The sequence below is a fragment of the Pyxicephalus adspersus genome, chromosome 10 (assembly GCF_032062135.1).
Source record: "Pyxicephalus adspersus chromosome 10, UCB_Pads_2.0, whole genome shotgun sequence".
NCBI lineage: Eukaryota > Metazoa > Chordata > Amphibia > Anura > Pyxicephalidae > Pyxicephalus > Pyxicephalus adspersus.
Window position 1 is genome coordinate 51,043,586 of NC_092867.1, and position 23,961 is coordinate 51,067,546.

A 23,961-nucleotide genomic window follows, 5' to 3' on the forward strand; every position below is an offset into this window, starting at 1 on the left:
CACACATTATCAGCAAGGCCCTATATCATCCAATCCAATAGCACAGTAGAGCGATCGTTTAACAGGAAAATTCTCTAAAACAAGAACCCTTCATTTCAACATCACAGCAAAATAACTCTATCTTGGCAGTGGATTGCTGTACAGTAAATGTCATAATTTCAAAAAGAATTTATGTTAGACACATGTGGCAGTAGGCATAAATCTTTGTAGCAGGAGAGTTCTCAGATATGACCACCCACATCATCTGGGCAACACTGTGAATACAGTCAAAATGCTCTGTTTTGAAAGCAGCAGTAATCTTGTGGCAGCAAAATTGTTCCCTGGCCTTGTTTCCTTGACCAAGCAACACTATATAATGACGTCAGTCACCTGTGGTAGCAGGAGTGTACCCAAAATTTGACACCCACAATTCCTAAGCAATATATCAATACAGTCAAAAGGCGCTGTTGAGACAGTAGCGGTAGTTTTGGCATCACAAATGTTACCAGACCTTGGCCCTCTCAAAACCCAGCCAACATTACAATATAATGTCAGACAACTGTTACAGCAGAGATGAGGTAAGGATCTCTAGCAGCAGTAATGTTTACAGGAATTGTTACTTAAAACAACTTGGCAAAATCATTAATACAGTAAAATGTTAGTGTTGTGGCAGCAGCAGCAGCAATGCTGGTTCCCAGTCCTTCCAGACCGGGTAAGTACACAAAAAAAACTATCGGACACCTGTAATTTTGGCAGCAAGAAGTTGGGGTTTGACAGTGGCAGCATTTATTATATCACAGATGTTCTGTGGCCTTGACCCCCTCAGGATCTGGGCAGCACCACAAGAAATAACATTAGACACCTGTGGCTGATGTCACATGTCATACTTTTTAAGGCTAATATTTTGTAAAATTTCTAAGACGTAAGTTTTTTTCTTGTATTAGGGGTTCTTCCCTGGCTGCAAGTGTCAGACTATGTGCAGGGGGAACTGCTGGTAAAGCTCTCTGTTAATGTGGGAACAAGAGGGGACAATTAGGTGCTTTTGTTCACTTCATCATTACTCCCAATTAGCACTAGGACACTATGGCCCAGTATGACTTAAGTCTCCTTAAGGGACTTGCGTAGATCCCCCATGTTCTTCTCCTCAAAAATAATACGGTATTCCTCTGGGGAGAGGTGGGGTTCAATTAAGGTGGCACATGCTGTGTCCACATTTTTGATTTGTTTCACCTACTGATATGCACATGCAGGCAACACATTATCTCTACCACCACTATATCCTGTAATGCCTTGGTTGTCCATAGTGTAAAAACTTCAGCATTTATTGGGGTAACTAAGGGTAAACAATGCTTGGTATGACTTTATCACTCCCCCCACCCCTGCAAACCCAAACCTAAAACCTTTTACAGAACAAATTAAACAGTCAAAAAAAAAACAACACATTTTTTTAAGAAAAAATTGAACCAAAAATGGACACACACACTATACTAAAAAACTATACAATTTCTCTGTCTCAGAGACTTTTTCATCTCATTTCCAACTTCAAACCCCCTAATTTTCTCCAAGCTATGCATTTGCTCTCTCTCTTTCGGTTTCTTGCTCAAGCTCCTAACCACACATTTGACTACAAGTCTCAAAACTATGACAGCAGGGAAATTGATATGTATGTGTTGGGGCCACCCCCTAACACATACATATCAGTTTTCCTTCTACCATAGCAGGTCATAGTCAGTCATTCATTGGTTGCTAGGAGCTGGGGGCCTTCTGATTGGCACATAGGAGAGGAGAATTGCAGACCCTGCAATCACTAAATATTTTTTCAATTTCAACTTCTTTGATTCAACCTTCTAAGTCAAAAATTTCAATTTAAAATGGGGTGGTTGAAATCTCTACAACAGAGTGAAATATTAGGAATTAAATATGGAACCACAGGTAAACAAATTAATATATCTGTACTGACTGAAAATATTGCCATGTTTGTTAAGATTTGTGTTATTTATTTATTAACTAAAGATTTATTTTACATGGCTGCATGTAGGAACTGATGGGAAAACAAAGAATGACATACTGAATTCCTTATTTAAAAGCGTGAAAGAGGTCAATTGCACACATGAAGCAATGCAGAATTTGACCACCCATGACTCATTTCTAAGTGCAGCAGAGATTTTCTACAAAAAAGGTAAGAGTTTAAAATGTAAGATTTTTTTATAAAAAGGTCATGTCTCTCCCATTACAACCATTGCATACAGCTGCATTTTAAATGATAAATAATTCTGCCCAATGAAACCCATAAAAAATAATGTTCTGCTCTAAGGCATTCACAAACAAATATGGCATCATTGGCTGCACAGATGGAACTATTGTGATTTTTTTGTTATGTTTAACCTTGCTTTGTGTCTCCATAGAACTTACTCTAAATGAGAAATTTATAGACCAGTCTTCAAAATTGTATGGGTCAAAAGGCATACCATTACCAAAAGATAAAAAGAAAAGCCTGGAAAAGATTAATTCTTGGGTATCTCAAAGAACAAAACATCTCATCCCAACATTATTGCAAGATCTTCCTTCTGATTTGCAACTGATTTTGGTGAATGTAATCCATTACCAAGGTAAACACACTAGTGGTAGAACATCTACAAGACAAAAATGTTTGAGTGTTAGAAACACAGTAAATGTAATGTTAAATGTAACATATTTTCAAGTACTCAATTTCTTTTTCCTTTCATATTTAAAACACCAATATATCAGCAAGATACTTGTAAACACTCAAAACCCAGCTCCAGTAATTTTGGTCACAAGACTTTTGGTACCAAAAACACAGGCAAACCATACCCTATCCTTTACAAATATTATTCTTACACACTTAACTTGTCCCTCCTTGTACCCTTCATATTTTTACTTACCCCTAAACTGAAACATTTCTGCAGGATTCTAATTCAAAATAGGATCTTGTATATTGGTATATACTTTTTCAATTTAAAATGGTGTCAAATACTATTAAAAAATGCTTCCTGGTACCCAGAGTGCACATTCATTTTGTTGGTAATAACAAGAAAACAAACCATTCTGCCCCTAATATATTTTATATCGTCTGATCTTAAAAGCATATGTTATGTCTCTGATAGATCTACATTTCCCATGTTTTATCCTTCCTGTCAATACTGCAAGTCCAAAAGATACTTGATCTGCCATTGTACATCAAATGTAATGCCCTACCTTTGCTGTCCTAAATAGGGATGAGCGAGAAGGCCTCTGACAGTCTCCCGAAAATTTCCTTGATCTTCCGATGGGTCCGCTGAATTTCGGCAAACCGATTTCACGAATTCTTTTAAAGTCAATGGGCCGACTTTAAACATTAGTAGCAAAGCCCCTATACATGTTAGAATCATTGCAATTTTTGCGTGATGGACAGCGTTCAGAAGGCATCATAAATATTGAGACAGGGTGAACACAACCCACTAGGAACAGTTTCTGCCATCAAAACAGCAGGAGAACGTATTGCCATTTATTGTACGCACCCCTATTTAATGTAACCTGCGCTGCATAATATGTTAACGCTATATAAATCCTGTTTATTATTATTGATAAAAAATAATAATAATAATAACATTTGCTAGCTGGCATCATGATCTGGATGACATGTGTTATAAATGCCACCCATAAAGTTGTGGTTTTCCAGAAAATGGTAGGCAAAGTCACAGGAGGCAGATAGGATTTTTGCGTGATGGACAGCATCCAGAAGGCAGCATAAACATTAGGACATTGGGAAAGGCTTATCTTAACCCACTAGCAACAGTCTCTGCTGTCAAAACAGCAAAAATGCATTGCCTTTTAATGTACACACCTCTATTGAACTTACATAGCTGCATAATTTGTTTACGTCATATAAATCCTGTTTATTAATAATATTAATAATAATTGCTAACTGGCGTCATGACCTGGATGAGATGTGTTAGGAATGCCACCAATAAAGTTGTGGACAAGTAGTGCGGTGACATTAGGCAAAAGGATGGAGGACCAGAGACGTGGGTCGGCGAGAGCAGTAGCAATGTGTGGCCTCTGGCCAGCTATCATCAGGGAGCCCGCATTGGTAAGTGTCATGGAGAGCTGGTTGTAATGCATCGTCAATGCCACCCAAAAGTGTGTAATACAATTTTTGTCAATGGAGTACTGACAGGTGGCAGCAGCAGGAGGAAGTGGTGGGTCCTGAGAAGGAGTGGAGACCGCATTGGTAACTGGCTTATAGAGCTGGATTTAGTGCATCATCAATGCCACCCTGAAGTGTACAGTTTTTGTGAATGGAGTACTGACCCGCAGCAGTAGGGGAAGGAAGTGGTGGGTCCTGAGAAGGAGCATGGACCGCATTGGTAACTGGCATCTAGAGCTGGGTGTTGTGCATTGACAATGCCACCCACCCAGAAGTGTGTAATACAATTTTAGTGAATGGAGTATTGACAGGCGGCAGCAGCAACAGCAGGAGGAGAAGGCGGTGGGCCCTGAGACAGAGCGGGCACTGCATTGGTAACTGGCATATTGAGCTGAGTGTAGTGCATGATCAATGCCACCCAGAAGTCGACAGTTTCAGTAAATGGACAACTGACCGGCTGCAGCAGCAGCAGCAGGAGGAGGTGGTGGGCCCTGAGACGGAGCTAGTACCGCATTGGTAACTGGCATCTAGAGCTGGGTGTAGTGCATCATCAATGCAACCCAGAAGTGTACAATTTTAGTGAAAGGAGCACTGACAGGTGGCAGTAGCAGCAGGAGGAGGCGGTGGGCCCTGAGATGGAGAGTGGACAGCACTGGTAACTGACATCTAGAGCTGGGTGTAGTGCATCATTATTGCCACACAGAAGTGTACAATTTAAGTGAATGGAGTACTGACAGGCAGCAACAGCAGAAGGATGAGGCAGTGGGCCCGGAGACAGAGCGCGGACCGTATTGGTAAATGGCATCAAGAGCTGGATGTAGTGCACTGACAATGCCACACACACTGAAGTGTGTAATACAATTTTATTGAATGGAGCACAGACAGGCGGCGGCAGCAGGAACAGCAGGAGGAGGAGGCGGTGGGTCCTGAGACAGAGCGTGGACCGCATTGGTAACTGGTATCTAAAGTTCATTAAGGGTGTTCCCCTCTCTTCACCTCATTAAGCACTCATATATAATGTATAAAAGAAGACATAGTATCAAAGAAAAACATTTACATAACGCAATCAGTTATTTTACCTTGGTCCTGTTAACACTTCACAGGACCTAGGTATTATATACTAGACACAGTACTTCTATGTCATCAAAAAAATAAATGTGTGATGAACCGTAAAAGTCCCGATCGTATAGAGTTTGTGGAAAAATCTGATGCGTTCGCAACCATTAGGCCTCCTCAGGGATATCTTTTGTACGTGCTTTACAGTCTAAATATGTATAGAAAATCAGTTCGTCAAATCAGGTAAATACCTAAATTCAAGTGAATTTATATATATTTACATATGTTCATTTGAAATTCTATAAAGTATGGTAAGTATCACATGGTTACATGAAGATTGTATATATTTACATATATAGATGTAAGTAGTAGTAGTAGTAAGTAGTTTTACAAAATATTTTTCATGTATCTATACATATTGTATTAGGTATCTTACCTCCTTAAGCCCTAAAGAGGATTTCGGTATATTTCTATATTGATGTACATAAATGATTCGTAAAAGCTTTGGTACTCAACAAGGATTGGCGTTTCTTTCATCCAATCAAGATTGTAAGGATGTATTGGAGAGGCACAGGTCTTCAAGCATTGCAATTTTCGAAACAGGTCTAATAAAAAATAAAAATAATAATTGGTTTACTAGACTTCTGTATATTATATTGCATAGAAATGAATTAATTATTATATATGTGTGTAAATATCTCATATTTGCTATAATTGGAATGAGTCACCAATTATTACAGATAACTAGAGGTATATCAAAATGGATTATCCTGTAAATATGGGTATGCATATTATATTCATGGTCATATTTGTTTGTATGTAGGCTTCAAGGTTTATAATGGAATGGATATGACATATGAGCGAAAGGGTTAAAAGCGTTTATATGAAAGCTTCCAAGTCAGTGAACAGATGTACTTTACACATGAAGCATAATGAAAGCATATGGGTTAATGAACGATAGATTTTGCATATGAGTCAAAGTAAAAACTTATGGATTGATGAAAAGATAGACCTTTCATATGAGCTATAAGGTACTGAAAGGGTTAAAAGAATCCACATGTTTGGGAGATGCATAAACTCTGGCCTTACCTTTATAGATGACCGAATCGAAGCTGACAAAGTGGAATTCGGAATTTCAGAAAAAATTAGATTTGCAACGAATCCGAATTTCCTCGCGATTCGTGGTTTTGAATCACAATTTTTTCTAAAATGGCGGCTACACCTGTGAGGACATGGGGCAAGGAACTCTGGGAAGGCGGGATGACCCATGCATGCAGCCAATCAGCAGCCAGCCAGCCCTGTGATTTCACAGCCCTCTAAATACCCTCAGCCATCTTGGATTAAGACATTTTACAGCGTTCTGAGTGCAGGGAGAGACGTGTGCAGGCACTAGGGAGAGTGTTAGGAGAAACCTCATTGTGAGAAAAAAACTCAAAAAACGATTTATAAGTGCATGGAAAGAATAGGGAGGAATCAATTCACAGCATCTTAGTGCAGGGGCAGACGTCAGAAGGTGCTAGGGACAGTGCTAGAAAAGCAATTTGTGGTGAAAGCGTTTAGTGACGTATTTGAGTACAAAAAGAAAAATATATACGCAGTTCACGGTTGCAGTTATTTGTGGTAAAAGCATTAGTGGTCTATTTCTGTACAAAAATGAAAATATATTTGTCGCTTTTAGGTGTGTTTTAATTTGCTTTTAATTTATTTAGTTCAAGTAAAAGCATGTCAGACAGAGAAGTGGAAGGCCATGCACAGAGGAGTGGCAGAGGCCTAAATGTTTCTGGCTCAGGCAGAGGTCACAGCAGAGTAAGGGGGCATGTCAGCTGGAGTCACAGCGAGAGGCCTGAACTTCAGGTGTCATCTAGCAGTCGTGTCCTGACCAGCAACCCAGCGATTCTTGATTGGTTAACTCGGTCATCCACTCCATCTCAAGTGACATTAGACACCCCCAGCCAACAGTCGATGGATTCGTCAGACACAACCCTTAGTTGGCATGGCCTGGGAGCAGGCCCTGTGCCCTCACCTGTCCTCAACCTGCCTCTGTCCTTTGCTGTTCCCTCAGCCACAGAAGTATTGTATGCTGTGGGCTCAGCTTCACTATACAGTGAGGACGAGCTAGTAGAGGACAGTCATCAGCTACTGCCCAGCCAAGATCTGGAGGAGACATCCGCCGCTTCCTCCGTTAGGCAGGCAAGTAGTGATGAGGAGAGTGGCGTGGGAGGTGGTGTTGCAAGCGGTCAGGCTCCTGACCCAGAGACCGTTGAGGAGGACATCAGTGAGGTGCATACACTACTCGATGATGATGAAGCCGATCGCACTTGAGAGCCGGGTGAAGAAGGGGCTTCATCATCATCATCAGGAGAAGAGGGTGGCAGCTTGCATGTGAGGCAGCGGCTGAGCCAGCAAGGTGGTAGCATGAGTGCGGAGTGTTGGGGGGAAAATCACCTACTCGGCTGTGTGGCAGTTTTTTGTTAAGCCCCCAGAGGAGGTCATATATATGCCATATGCCAAATGTACAATATGTGGGCAGAAGGTGAAGCGTGGCCAGGGTGCTAATGTTGACAAGTTTGCAGAACAAAAGGTGGGCCAGGCCTTGAGCCTGTTGGTGTCTGCCAAAGTGCACAGCAGAACCGACATGTGGAGCGGTAACTACGGTCAGGGACAATACATGTCCTTTACGGCCCACTGGGTGAATGTCATTCCTTCACAGCCACTCCAGCCACTTGGCCAGGTGACACAGTCCCCCTTTTTTGGATGCTGCCCCTGCTGTTGGTGGGGACCTGGTGGTGGGGACATCTGGCTCAAAGGCCTGGCGGGGCTCTAATATGAGGGGAGAGAGAAATCATCGTATGCTGGATGACTGCCCTACTCCTCACTGGCAGCATTACCTACAATCCTTACCCACCAAGGATGATTTTCAGAGATTAGTGACGGATGTTCAGGCGACCTGCCGTGCTGAAATTGGGGCCTTGCGTGATGACTTGCACTCCCTGGCAGTTAGAGTTGATGGTCTGGATGACACTGTACAAGCAACCAAGGTGGATATTACAACGCTCTCACACAAAATTGTGGACAGTGACCCGAAAATAAGAGAGCTTCAACGTTCACTTGAGGATTTGGACAACAAATCTAGAAGGAATAATATTAGGGTACGGGGCCTCCCTGAGGCGACACGTGACTCTGATCTTAAACCAGTCCTACAAGCTTTTTTTGGCAAGGTACTGGGGCGCCCATCCTCCAGGGTAGTACAAATATCTAGAGCGTTCCGAACCTCCAGGCAACCTGGGACGGCGGCCAGACCTCGAGATGTAATCTGCCAACTACTAGATGGGGGATCTGAAGGATGAAATCATGACCACTGCCAGAAACATGCGTAACCTGGAATTCGATGGGGCTCCATTGCAGCTCTATCAGGACTTATCCTGGCATACATTACAACAACGCTGCTTGCTTCAACCCCTGCTGACTGTGCTCAGAGATCAACGTATTCCTTACAGATGGGGATTCCCGTTCTGTCTCTCTGCCCGTCATGAAGGGAAGACGGCTTTATTGAGGTCTCCTGAAGATTTATCCTCTTTCTGCAAGACCTTGGGAATAACTTGCCCTAAACTGCCGGGCTGGGAGAGAGAGGAATATTTGCGACCCCGCTCCCCACCTTGGCAGGTGGTGGCTTCTCGGAAGAGATCCAGGGGCAATTATCGGGACTCTGCATCCCCAACTGATCGTTCACCTAACCAACTTCGTTGATTCAACAGACTGATGTCTTGCAAAGTGCCCTTTTTCTCTCCATATGTTGGTTCCTCACTATACTCTTAGTCCGCTCTGCCCACTGTTCTGATACTTTTTCAAAGTTTACATAACGTGATTCTGCTGCTCTAATTGCCCTAATATGGCTGTTTTCATGTTTTTCTGCTGTTTGCCTGGGTATATCGCGGCCCTGGAGGGGGGTTCGGGGCCTTTTTTTTTTTTTTTTCTGGGGTGGTCCCGGCCTCTCTGTGGTGGCCTGACACTGAAGGTGGTCGTCACTGGCCGTCCATAACTTAATGTGGATGGGAATTATAGATCTCCATCTTCGGGCCCTCTGGGAGGACTCTGCCACCTGCCCTGTACTTTTGTTCTCTGTTTCCACCTTTTAGGTGGTGGAGACCGGCGGTTGTAGATTCCTGCCTACTCGCTAGTTGGCGAGTTTCTACCTACTGGTTTACATTTTCCCGTTTGCTCATTGTTTTTTTTGTTTTTGTTATGGGAATGTTATGTGTCTCCTTCTCCCTTCCCTCCTCACTTGTTTGTGACATATTGTGGGGCAGAATCTGTATATGGCTGTTGACTTATGGAATTACCGCAGGATACTTAAATGGCAGGGTGACTCTAATGATGATTTACTGCTCCCCCCTTGTTCCTAATGGCTACTAGGATATTATCCTTTATTGTAAGGGGTTTAAACTCTAACACAAAGCGGAAATTGGCTCTGAGAGAGTTTAAACGCCTAGCCCCGGACATTATATTCATGCAGGAGACTCATTTTGACACATCTGGCTCATTTAAATTCGCCTCCAGACTCTACCCTCTTGCTAATGCCCAGTGCAAGAAGAAGGCCGGAGTAGCGATCCTCTTAAAGGACACCCTTAAATTTACTTTGTTGCATTCTATAGTAGATACTGATGGGAGATATATTATTTTGCATGGCACAACCCAGGGAGTTCCTATCACACTATGTAATCTATATGCCCCTAATTCTAATCAAACTCACTTTGTCAGTAGTGTACTATCCCGCTTTCAAGATTTCAACCATACCTTTCTCATAGTAGGGGGAGAGTTTAACATGATTTTCTCTCCCACTAGAGACAGACATACCTTGCACCACTCTCATCCGCCGGCCCAGGTGTCTAGACATTCCAAAGTATTTAGGCAATTGCTTAGAAAGCATCAGCTTTATGACAACTGGCGGATCCACCACCCTACAGGGAGACAATATTCTTTTTACTCCCCCCCACATGGCACCCATACCCGAATAGATCACCTGTTCACTAATCTTCCTCTCCTGAGGAACAGTATCTCTGCGGAGATACATCCAATAGCTTGGTCTGACCATGCTCCCATCACGCTAGATGTGGCCCTCTCCCCTGATTCAGTGAGAGTCTGCCACTGGAGATTAAACGACTACCTTTTAAAAAATCGGGACACTAAATTGTCACTTTCCACAACGCTAAACTCCTTCTTCAGTGAGAATTTAGGTACTGTAGCTCATACTTCCATGCTATGGGAGGCCCATAAAACTGTACTCAGAGGACAGTGTATAGCTCTGGGCTCTCGCCTTAAGAGAGACTCTAATTTACAACAGACGCTTGTGACTCAGGCAATAAAATCTGTAGAGAAAAAATATATGGCAAAACCGTCCGTTTATTCCGCACAGACAGGCAGCTGATAATACCAGACGAGTTATCTACAATCACATATTATTATTAATAAAAGGAAAGTTCCGTCCCTAATACTCAGCCTGGATGCCGAAAAGGCCTTTGACTGCCTCAGCTGGCCTTTTATGCTAGCTACTTTAAATAAAATGGGTTTTATAGGCCCTTTTGTTAAGGCAATTGAAGCTTTATATTCAGCCCCGTCGGCCTCAGTCAAACTGCCGCATGCCTCCTCTACTACATTTCCTATTAAGAATGGGACGAGGCAGGAGTGTCCTTTATCACCCCTGCTCTTCGCCTTGTGTATAGAGCCCTTAGCAGTCTGCATTCGTTCCAATTCTAGTATACACGGGATACCCGTGCGGGGGAAAATGTACAAGCTTTCTTCATATGTGGATGACATCCTTCTGACTCTCTCCCAGCCCGTCATTTCTCTCCCCAATCTTTGGAGGGAGCTGCAGAACTATGGGGCGGTATCAGGATTTAGGATTAATTTCACCAAAACAGAGGCACTCCCACTCCACATTCCCTTACTGGATCTCCAAGCTCTGCGGAACTCCTTCTCCTTCACCTGGCAGGAACACTCCATCTGTTACCTAGGAACCCAAATCACCTCCACATATTCTCAGCTATATTCCCATAACTTCCCACCGTTACTTAAAGAGGTGAATGCCTTTTTATCTAAGTGGAAAGGTCACCCCTTGTCCTTACTTGGTAGAATAGCTTCAGTAAAGATCATGCTACTTCCCAAAATGTTGTACTTATTTGAGACTCTACCAGTTAGAGTTCCCCTTCAAGTTCTGAAGAAACTCCAAACTGACCTCATGCATTTTATTTGGGCCTATAAGAGACATAGAGTAGCTAAATGCATAGTGTGTACCCCTAGGGAGAGGGGTGGTCTGGGAGAACCGGATTTTTATAAATATTATTTAGCGACCCACCTGAGACACCTCTAGCAGTGGACGTCCCCTCTTCCTCCTAGTATTTGTGTAGAATTGGAGGGAGAGTGGATAGCCCCCATACATCCCAATGCTATGCTGTGGAGCTCCTCCCTCTTACTAAAGGAATCAGACTTAACGGCACCCATGGCATTTACAAGGAACATATGGAGGACCTGCAAAGACAAATTTGGTCTAGCATCCTCTCCATCGAGATTAACCTCTATAATCCTCAATCCACAAATTCCTGATAGCCTGTTCAGCTCAATGTCGGGTCCTTGGAGGGATAGAGGCCTTTCCCAAATTAGACATATTCTGCACCCAGTTGAACGGAGGTTACTTTCTTTTTCCGAGCTAGAAGATAGGGTGGAAATGCCTCGCTCCTCCTTTTACGCCTACCTTCAAATTCGGCATTACATCTTGTCACTTCAACCCACAGCTACCTTCCAGGCTCTTACTGCCTTTGAAAGATTATGCATGGAAGGCCCACATACCAAAGGCATGATTTCTGCTGTTTACAGGCTCCTCCATGCCTCTACTCAGAGGAATTCAAATAAATTTGGCTATATGCTTAAATGGGAGGAGGTTCTAGGTCGGTCCTTATCCTCGGAGGACTGGTTGGATATCTGGGAAGCAGCACACAAAAGCTCTATCTGCACTTTGTATAAGGAAAACCTGTATAAAATTTTACTTAGGTGGTACCACACTCCTGCAGTTTTATCCCGGTTGTTTCCTAATGTGGACCCCTTATGCTGGAGATGTGAAAAACACAGAGGGACGATAGAGCACATATTTTGGTTCTGCCCCATTATTCAGAGATATTGGTCACGGGTTAACGATATATTATCAACTGTGGTCCAGCAGCCGGTCCCTTTGGATCCCATTTCTCATCTCCTAGGTCAGCCCTCTCTAGCACTCCCTAATGTGTCTCGCAAGCTAGCATCTCATATGCTAGTTGCAGCACGTACACTAATCGCCTCCAGATGGAAGGCGACTACGCCTCCCTCCATGGAAGATTTCTTTAAGCGAATCCAAAAAATCCGTTGATATAAGGTTAATTATCCCTTTCAGTGTTGAAATCAATATAGGAATTAGGTCTGTGGTTTAGACCATTTGGTAGTGTGATCATCAGAGCTTCATTCATCCAATTGCATTGATTGTAATGTCCCCATTTAAAAGTACCTTGTATATTGTTTGATGAGCATGGTAAGATTCTGTCATTTCTAAAGTGACTTGTAACCAGATGGTCTTTGAGAGATTTGGGTTTCCTGTATGTGATCATGGGTCTGGTACCTATACATTTTTTTTACTTTATGGTCTGATTGAAGGATGTGCCAGTTTTGGTTTAGAATTTTTGAAATAAAGTTATGGTTTTCATTGAATCTAGTGATAATTCTCACTGGGGCATGGCCCTCCAAGATTGGGGTTGTTTGTCTTGAAAAGGAGACCTTCTCATTCATGTTTGAGGGCTCTCTGGTATGCTTTTTTTGAGAATATTTTTAGTGTATCCTCTCTGCAGGAGTCTTTCTTGTAGGAGTTCAGCTTCTTGTTTGAAATCAAGGTCATTTGTACAGTTTCTCTTCAGTCTCAGATATTGGCTGAATGGTATACTATTTATAAGGGCCTTAGGGTGAGCACTGTCAGTCTGGAGTATTGTATTTCCTGCTGTGGTTTTTCTAAATAGTGTAGTGGAGATGGTGCTGTTGCTATCAATTCTGATGAACAGGTCCAGAAAATGTAATTGTGTTTTGCTCATGTCCATGGTAAATTTTAAATTGAAATCATTAAGTTGCATATGATTGAAGAATTTGTGTGGTAAGAGTTCTGAACCCGTCCAAAAGATCAGGTCATCAATGTAATGCTTCCATGACATAATGTATTGAGTGTATGTCTTATTTATTCAGTTTGAGAATAATGTTTCTTCCCAAGCTTCTAAATACAAATTTGCATACGAGGGAGCACATTTCATTCCCATAGCCACACCCTGTTTTTGTAAGTTTATTTTCTGGTCAAAGGTAAATGTATTCCTATTCAAAATAAAGGTCAAGGTATCCTGAGAGGTATCCTGAGATTGTATGGATTCCTAATGTATGGATTATACTGTTATAGAGTGATTTAACGTCTACTGTTACAATAAGTGTGTTAGGGGTGCTAGTCATGTTGTGAGTTAATTTTAGGACATCTATGGTGTCTTGTAAGTAGGACGGTAGTCTCACAATTAATGGGGCGATATATGTATCTATGAGTTCACTGGTATTTGCAGTCATGGAGCCTGTTCCCGATATGATGGGACGTCCAGAAGGACGTAAGAGATTTTTTGTGTACCTTTGGTAGTGCATAAAATGTATGAATGGTGGGATGTTTCAATAAAAGGTAATCTTTTGTTTTCTGGTCTATTGTTTTAATAAGGTATGCCTTCCATACAATTTCATGGTATTCCTGTTTGTAATTATATAGTTGTTCATTAGGAATCATACAATACCATTCTTGGTTGTTTAGAATGCCCAAACATATTTGGCGGTAGTGGTCTTTGTTCAGTACCACTATATTGCCACCTTTGTCTGCAGGTTTAATGATAATGTTAGTTTGGTTTTTCAATGAATTAAGAGCTTTGTAGTGGGCTTTGGTGAAGTTATTAGCATGGTATTCTTTAGTTGGATTGATTGTAAGAATTTGTTCAGTAATGGTGTTTAGGAAGGTTTGAATGTGAGGATTGGTTGATATAGGCAGGTAGAATGTTGATTTGGGTTTTTTGGAAAGTAATTCAGAGGGTCCCTTGGTTGCGGTTGAAAGTTCTAAGTTAGTGATCCCAGTGTTTCCGTCCGCATCTAATGTTGGTGTGGGTTCACTTTCTAGTAGTAAAAGATGGAGATCTTTCAGGATTTTAAAGTCCTGGGTGTTTAAATCTTTGTATAAATTGGGGGTAAAAGGCAAATCTGACTTTTAAAGTCAGGTTTCTGGCAAAAAGATTAAGATCTTTTATAAATTCAAATGTATCCATTTGTTGAAATGGGCAGAAAGAAAGGCCCATTTTTAGAACTTCCATTTCAGTTTGAGATAATTTAGGAAGATAAATGAATAATTTCCGTATTCATCGTTGTTTGTTTATTTTTGTCAGGTATCTGTCTAACGAGTTTATCCTCGCTATAGGCGATTGGGTTGGAGGTTGGAGTTGTCCTAAAAAAGAAGATGAGGAGCTTTGTATCTTAGGGATAGCCCCTAAGGCAATAACGTCTCTATTTTCGTGTGTGTGACTAAAGTTGAATTCCCGTTTGGCTGTGCTCTCAGTGCCTATTTCCGTGCAATACTCCTTTGTGACCTTATTCATTTCAGCTTACAACGTAAATCCAGAGTTTATGCATCTCCCAAACATGTGGATTCATTAAACCCTTTCAGTACCTTATAGCTCATATGTAAAGTCTATCTTTTCATCAATCCATAAGTTTTTACTTTGACTCATTTGCAAAATCTATCCTTCAATAACCCATAAGCTTTCATTATACTTTATGTGTAAAGTACATCTGTTCACTGACTTGGAAGCTTTCATATAAACTCTTTTAACCCTTTGGTAACATATGGCTCATATGTCAAATCCATTCCATTATAAACCTTGAAGCCTCCATACAAACAAATAACCTGAATATAATATGCATACCCATATTTACAGGATAATCCATTTTGATATACCTCTAGTTATCTGTAATATTTGGTAATAGAGATGAGCGAATTTCTCGAAAATTCAATTTGGACGGTTTGACGAATTTTCCGAAAAGATTCACTTCGATCCGAATTTATTCACAGCGAATCGCGTTAAAAACGTCTATTTCCAGGCGGCAGAGAGCCTTGATAGTGGTGTAGAACACCGTGCCTTAATACTGTGAGTCAGTATGACATGCAGATGACAGGCGTCGCTATTAGAATCACTGCACACTTCACTTATTTGGGCAGTCACGGGGCCAAAACTGACCAAATAACTCAAATTAACGTCCATGTTAGCGTCAAGAAGAAGCGCAATCCTTTTACACCCTCGTCAGCTGATTCCACATAGATGTCTACAGAACCTGTTCTTTTACCGCCCATACAAGTAGAGCCCCCCGACAGAGTGGAGAGGGTGACTGAGGTGGCAGCAGCATCGGGCAGAGGCCACAGAGTAGCACAAGGTGGTGGCAGCAGAATCAGGAGGCAACAGAGTTACACAATGACCGAGTATGGAGGTGGCAGCAGCATGAGGAAGCCACAGAGTGGCAGAATGACAGAGTGTGGAGTTGGCTACAGCATCAGGAGGCTACAGAGTGGCACAATGACAGAGTGTGTAGGTGGGGGCAACATCAGGAGGCTACAGAGTGGCACAATGACAGAGTCTGGAGGTGGCGGCAGCATCAGGATTTTCAGTATGAATATAGACCGTGAAAGTGGGGCCTCTCGATCCTTGTAACTTTTGGATTCGGAGCAGGTGTCAGAAAATTTACCACAGGGATAACTGGCCACAGAGTGGCACAATGACAGAGTCTAGAGGTGGCAGCAGCATCAGGAGGCTACAGAGTGGCATAATGACCGAGTGTGGGGGTGGCAGCAGCATAAGGAAGCCACAGAGTGGCACAATGACAGAGTGGCGGTGGCATCAGGATTTTCAGTATGAATACAGACCGTGAAAGTGGGGCCTCTTGATCCTTTTAACTTTTGGGTTCGGAGCGGGAGGTGTCATAAAATTTACCACAGAGATAACTGGCCACAGAGTGGCACAATGACAGAGGCTGGAGGTGGCGGCAGCATCAGGAGGTTACAGAGTGGCACAATGACAGAGTCTGGAGGTGGTGGCAGCATCAGGATTTTCCCTAATCCTGGCTGATCCACGCCTGATTCATCTTGACAAAAGTCAGTCTCTCCCCATTTTGGGTGGACAGGCGAGTTCTTCTTGGGGTAACTATGGCCCCCGCCACACTAAACACCCGCTCTGATGCCACACTACTGGCCGGGCAGGACAGCTTTTCCAGGGCAAACTCGGCCAGTTGCGGCCACAAATCCAGTTTGGCTGCCCATTAGTCCAGCAGATCTTCAATGACGGCTGACAGGGTGCACTCTAATTATGCCACCACCTGCTGGTTCAGGTTCTGCTTCATGTCTAGCTGCTGGTCAGTAGTTCTTCACTATGGGGGTGAAGAAAACTGCTCATCAGCGACTCTAAACTCAGGCTGCTGCTGATGGAGCTGGTACTGCTTCTGCCACCCCACCCTTCCCCAGCAGCCATGGCAGTGAAACGTGAGTGCAGAGGGCCCCCCGGTCAGACCTGCGAGAGGATGGACAATGGCGCAGATAGGCAGCGGCCAACTGACTACATAGGATGTCTCTGTAGTAGTTCAGTTTGTCCTCCCTCTCAGTGGGTGTAAAAAAGGCCCCCATTTTGGACCGGTAGCGAGGGTCCAACAAGGTGGAGAGCCAGAAATCATCCCTCTGCCGAATGGGGACAATTTGGCTGTCACTGCGCAAGCAAGTGTGCATGCAGCGGGCCATTTCTGCAAGTGACTCGGAGGGACTCCCTGCTTCCTTCTTCACTGTATACTGCCACGGTGTGTCTGGGTCCTCTGCCTCGTCTTCCTCATCTCCCTCTTGCTCCTCTGGCTGCTCCTGCTCCTCCTCTCTTGTAACCTGAGTAGAAAAACCACCCATTTCGCTATACATTGCCTCTGTTCAATGTCCTCCTCCTCCAGTTCAGCCCCCACAGAGCTCATGTTGAGCTGATGAGCCTGTGTTGGGGGATGCTGTTCTGCTGCTGCAGCTCAAGGAATGTGTGTTTTGCGGTGTACGAGTGGCTGAAGTACATGCAAAGTTTCCTGGCCATTTTTATGATGTCTTACAGATTAGTGGAAGACTTCAGGAACCGCTTGAACCAGATTGAAGACGTGTGCCATGCAGGGCGCATGTTTCAGCCTTCCTTGACGCAGCGCCGTCACAATGTTCTTCCCGTTGTCGGTCACCATGGTTCCGATTTTGAGTTGTCGCAGAGAAAGCCAGGATTCAATTTCTTGAAGAATCACACGGAGCAGTTCCTCCCCTGTGTGACTCCGTTCACCCAGGCAAACCAGGTGCGGAACAGCCGTGCCCTGCACATGTGGTATGCTGGAGGGACACTGTGAATTGTCCCTGCAGTGGAGGCTGAGGACATGGTGGAGGATGAGGAGGCAGAGGCGGACGTTGTCGCAGGACCAGCGGGGTGAGAATGTGGAGTCAAAAGCGCTGTCACTTGGCCAAGTGGCTGGTGTGGCTGTGAAAGAATCACATTCACCCAGTGGGCCGTAAAGGACATGTATTGTCCCTGACTGTAGTTACAGCTCCACACGTCGGTGCTGCTGTGCACTTTGGCAGACACCGACAGGCTCAAGGCCTGGCCCACCTTCTGTTCTACATATGGTACTGCCTTTTTTGCAAAGAAATGACGGCTTGGGACTATCCACCTCGCCCCGACACAAGCCCCCAGTTCTCTGAAAGGTGCCACCACTTGGAAAGGGAGAGACTGCAACACCAGCAACTTGGACAGGAGCACGAGCAGCTTCTGCGCTGTTGGATGAGTGCACACATCACTACTTCCCGTGCAGGTAGGCCGCTGCGAAGCAGGTGGTCTACCCTGGGCACGTTTGGCTCCCAAACTTCCACTGCTGCCACCCTGCTGACTACCAGCCATGCTACCACCTTCCTGGCTCAGCCGCTGCCTCACAGGCAAGCTGCCACCCTCTCCTCCTGATGATGATGAAGCCCCTTCTTCACTCAGCTCCCAAGTGCGATCGGCTTCATCATCATCAAGTAGTGTATGCATCTCACTGATGTCCTCCTCAACGGTCTCTGGGTCAGGAACCTGACCGCTCGCAACACCACCTCCCACACAACTCTCCTCATCACTACATGCCTGGCTAACGGAGGAAGCGGCGGATGTCTCCTCCAGATCTTGGATGGGCAGCAGCTGCTGACTGTCCTCTACTAGCTCCTCTTCTCTGTATAGTGGAGCTGAGCCCACAGCATACAATACTTCTGTGGCTACGGGGACAGCAAAGGACAGAGACAGGTTGAGGATAGGTGAGGGCATAGGGCCTGCTCCCAGGCCATGCCAACTAAGGGTTCTGTCTGACGAACCCACCGACTGATGGCTGAGGGTGTCTGATGTCACTTGGGATGAAGTGGATGACCGAGTTAACCAATCAAGAATCGCCGGGTTGCTGGTCAAGACAGGACTGGTAGATGACACCCGGAGCTCAGGCCTCTGGCTGCGACTCCAGCTGACACGCCCTTATACTCTGCTGCGACCTCTGCCTGAGCCAGAAACATTTAGGCCTCTGCCATTCCTCTGTGCATGGCCTGCCACTTCTCTTTCTGACATACTTTTACTTGAACTAAATAAATTTAAAGCAAATTAAACACGCCTAAAAGCAATGACATTTTTTTTATTTTTGTACAGAAATAGGCCACTAAACGCTTCTACCACAAATAACTGTTTCTAAAATTGCAATGGAAGGCCTGTGCCTCTCCAATACATCCTTACAATCTTGATGGATGAATGAAACACCAATCCTCGTTGAGTACCAAAGCTTTAAGGAATCATTATCAATATAGAAATCCTCTTTAAGGCTTAAGGAGGTAAGATACCTCATACAATATGTATAGATACATGAAAAATATTTTGTAAAACTACTTTATATTATACTATTATATTGAATATTTAATCCATTCATATCTAGCACTATTGTGAACAAAGTTTTCAACCTTCACCTTGCCACATTTATCATCACGCATGTTTGTGTCTTTTATGATCTCCCATTGGTACGTAAGTAACTATATTCCTTTTTTGTTTACACAAATGCCTAAATGCTTACAATGCCTGACCTGAGGATCCGCCTGGTGATAAATATCTATTTATACACATATATAAATACATGTATAGATATCTATGATAAATATATAAATACATATAAATATAGTATAAAAATATTAAAAGATATTATATATCTATAAACATTTCTGCCACGTTTATATGAGTTTTTATGCACTTTTACAAGCGATTGTAAGCTTTTTAAGAAAGCTTCTATTCAAAACAATGGGGGTTTTTTTAAGTGTTTTTAGCAGTACTTAAAGGCCCCTTTATTAAGGAGACTCCCAGATCTCTGCCACCTCACCCTGGGGAATGAGTACAGGGGTAGATAAAACCCCTTACTCATTCCCTGCAAAGGTAAAAAATATGTGTAAAAATATGTGTGGGATCCCCAGGCACTAGGGTTTAAATAAGGACAAGGCTCCCTATTCAGCTCTAGTGCTCCGTGATTGGCTGAGCAAAGGGGATCCCTGATGATGTTGAGCCGTCATCAGGGTTTCCCCTGTTCATCCATTCACCACTAGAGGTTCACTGGTGTACAAATCTAAAGGATCATATCAATAAATGATTATGGAATGTCCAACTGAAAAAAAACTAACAGTCAAATTTCACAAACTGCGCACGTCCCAATTACAGGCCAATTTGTAGCAGCTGTGCGCATAAAGATGTGCATATAAAAGGGTGTTGTCTAACATGCTTCTTGGAAGAGGAGGAGGAGTGCTCTTGTTTGTTATCCTAATCTTTGTTTCTACATTTTATACTTCGCTTACCATTTAGTACAATAGCTGCTTTTGTGTATTAAACTTTGAATGTTTCAATGTCCATTTTGCAATTAAGAAGTCAATGTTAATGCTATGTTTTTGTGTTTGTGGCCATTTTGTTTAATTGCAATGTCTTTATTACCACCTTTAAACGTTTGTTCTGCATAAAAATTTTCTAATCCTGTTTTACACCCTTGATAGGTCCAAATTGCATATTGGTTTGGTAAGTATTTTTGAATGCATTATTTCTTGATCCTCATTTTTGAATTATTTTGGCGTTATATGCAAATTAATGGTGTCCGAGTGTTCTCTATATTTTATTGTGACCTTTTAGAAAATGTGTTTAAATTTGTTTTAAAAATTTTGTAGTTTTTTTTTTTGTTTTCTTGTGATACAATCTCCTTAAAATTTTTTAACCTTGGGTGATCTAACAGACCTACAATTTATTAAGTCAGTTGTGATTGTTTTGAAGCATTTGAGGATGAAAACAGTTAAAAACAGAACAATTGCCTTCTTTAAACTCAGTTGTGTGATGCACATTGTTGTGCGCCAAACCTCAAGTGTTTGATACACATTGTTGTGCACCAATGCAAGCCCGCTATGTGTGCATGAACTGTGTTCTAAGAGACGCTCACTTTTGCAGAGAAGGATCTTCATTTGGGTAAGTTTTTATTTTTATGTGCATATTGTTTGTTTTGCTTCATGTGCACTCATGTATGTGTGTATTTGTCCCTGGAAGTATTATATACTAGTTCTATTTGAATTGTGTAAACACCTAAATAATGCATACAATCCAATATTTAATGAGCAAAATTAAGTTGAGCAACAACAGAACATCTGTTCATTTCTAAGAGTGCTTAACCCTGCTTGTGAGCTTGTCAATAAATGTGGCTTAATGTTGTGCTTGGCAACCTGGACCTCTTTCCATCACAATCAGGTGTGTTGGAATGACTATGCAAATGAGCTTACAGCTTATTCAGCAAATGTCAGACAATTAAAAAAAAACAAATAAAAGAAATAAAAACCACGACAATGTATTCATAAAGGAATATGTACACAATACATTTAAATGACAATATGACTTTGAGAATGGGACAAAGGCAATGAGGGGGGTCAAGTTGCAGTTTGGAGTGGAAACCATGCATACATTTGTCCTAATTATTTGTGGATGACAAAACATTGCTGAAAAATTGCTTAACAACAGAAACCGTAATTTGAAACCAGGCTAACAAACAATGAAGGTTACAAAAAAATCACATCAATGCATACCATCCAAGCAAACTTACTTGAATAATCCCCCCCCCCTCCCCCTTTCGCCACAAACCAGTCTAGTTAAAATAGTAAAAATGAAAATGCATATGTATATGCATTGCCTAGTGCCCTGATTTAAATGTATTGACATACACACACAAGTGAGATCACTAAATGTTCCTTGATACATGTATTATAACATCTTTGGCAACAATCTTTTTTGCAAATATTTGATTTCTCTAAAGCCAAACTAGAATGAAATTTGAATCACATCCAAAATGCTTGGTCACATTTTTTTACATTTATACTATTGTGTAATGACATGTTATAAAGTGCTAATTATTATATATACAGCTTGATATAAATTAGTTTGCAGTGTTGCAATCAAACAAAAAAAGTATCAAAACAACAACTGCAACAAATAAAAAAAAATTGCTTAATTTTTACTTTGATTATAAATGAAGCAATTTTTTGAATTAGTAAAATGTAACATAAAAAATGTAACATAAAGTTGTAGCTCTTACCCAAAAAAAGATCAAGCACCCCTAGCAGTTATCCCGGGTGTGACTTGGGGTGGAAAAAGCTTGCAAAATGCGGTAACCCCGAGTCACACTCGGGGTAACTTTGAGAGCCCCACTTACCTCTGCCCCATGCTCCAGCCTAGATCAGACGGTCCCGCTGTGATGCCGGGCCACCGGTCCGTCCTGGGGGGTGGCTGGGCAAGAAATTTACCAAGTAATCTGCTTTTAAATGCCGCCCGGGGCCCAGCCACGCCACTGCTCGCATCTGCAGTTAGAGGCAATGCACCATGCAGGATTTTTGAATGTTTTTTGCTAATTTTTTTTTTTTTGCAAACATGTGTGCTGTTTGTGTTTGCTAACTTTTTATTTTTTTTTTTATGCCAACATGTATGTTGCTCTGTGTTTGCTAACATAATACTTGCAACCTTCACACTATAAAAGAACATATCCAAAATTACCTTTTTTATTTTGTTTCATGCAGGTACGCTGGACAACAAGGTGCTCCACACCTGAGGTTTACAAGAAGCAGAAAGTGGGAACCTGTGACCAAGGATGACATTTGGCTATTTTTGGGCTTGGTGATCCTGCAGGGAGTTGTGGGCAAATCCATGCAGAAGTGGTACTGGTCCAAGAATAAAATGATTGCCACTATATTCTTTGGCACAGTCATGCCGGAATACTGCTTTTCCCTCATCATGAAGTACCTGCACTTCGCAAACAATGAAGAATTTGATGGGACTACCCATCCTGCACCAAAACTGAAGAAAATTTGGGAAGTGTCTCAGATGATTCTACAAACTTTCCAGCAAACCTATGTGCCAGAAAGAAATGTCAGCATTCACAAAAGTCTAATGGCTTACAAGGGGAGGCTCAGTTGGGTGCAGTACATTGCGTCAAAGAGGGCACAATTTGGCGTGAAAATGTATATGCTGTGGGAATCCTCATCTGGCTACATCTGAAAAACGGTACTGTACACTGGAAAAGGGACACAGTTAAACCCCAGATGCAGCCATTATGGATTGGCAACATCTTCAGTGCTATCCCTCATTGAGCCATTGCTAGATCAGGGTTATTGTGTCACAACTGACAATTTCTACACCTCTCCTAAGCTTTATGAGTTCCATCTGCAACACAAAACAGATGCCTATGGAACCGTTAGGGCTAACCGGCACAACCTGCCATCAATGTTTGCAAAAGGGAAGCTGAAGACAGGAGAAATTGTTGCCTGGCAGAAAGGAAAGATGATGGCCCTAAGATGGCGTGACAAGAAAGATGTGTGCCTGATGAGTACTGTCCATGATGCCTCCACCGTTTTGGTACACACAAAACGTGGGAAAGAAGTGATGAAGCCACAGGTGGTGATTGACTACAACAACACCATGGGACGTGTCAACAGAGCTGACTAAGCCATGACATTCTACCCAGCAATGAGGAAACAGCAAAAGAAGTACTACAAAAAGATTTTCAGGCAGTTGAGCAGTGCCTATAGAATGCCTACATTCTGTACAGAAAAAATGTCAGAGGCCTGTGAATCATTCAGACTTCATTTTGCAAGTTTCTGAATCCATAGTCAGGAACCACCAAACACCATCAGCGGCTATAAATAGACCTGGACGTCGTGCTTCCACTGTTGTCAACCCAGAACGCCTGACCAGTCGTCACTTCATTGAATACATCCCACCAACCCAGAAAAAGGCAGCACCTACAAGGATGTGCGTGGTTTGCTGCTCAAAGACCGATGACAGAGGAAGGTAGAAATGCAAAGAAACCAGGTTCTATTGTCCTGACTGTGATGTTGGACTTTGTGCAGCACTCTGCTTCAAAATCTACCACACCCGGAATGTCTACTAAAAATGTAAAAAAAAATTTTTCTGAAATCTGCATTTAATTTAAATTATTAATTACCAATATTATTGCATCCTTGTTTGAAAAATTTCAGTGAGAAATTTTTGATAAAATATTTTTTTTGATAAATTATATTGTTGTGGTCTATTATTTCATGAATTTTAAAATAATTTTTATACCCGGGAGTTAATCCT

The 23,961-nt window shown here is 42.5% G+C and overlaps 1 protein-coding gene across 1 annotated transcript in view; it reads left to right on the top strand.

The window, feature by feature from the left end:
- SERPING1 (serpin family G member 1) overlaps nucleotides 1-23,961 on the top strand; it is a 97,724-nt gene that overhangs the window by 63,068 nt on the left and 10,695 nt on the right. The window contains exons 3-4 of the mRNA XM_072424959.1: nucleotides 2,018-2,158; nucleotides 2,385-2,588. Coding sequence (XP_072281060.1) covers nucleotides 2,018-2,158; nucleotides 2,385-2,588 — 345 coding nt within the window. The remainder of the gene's footprint in view (nucleotides 1-2,017; nucleotides 2,159-2,384; nucleotides 2,589-23,961) is intronic.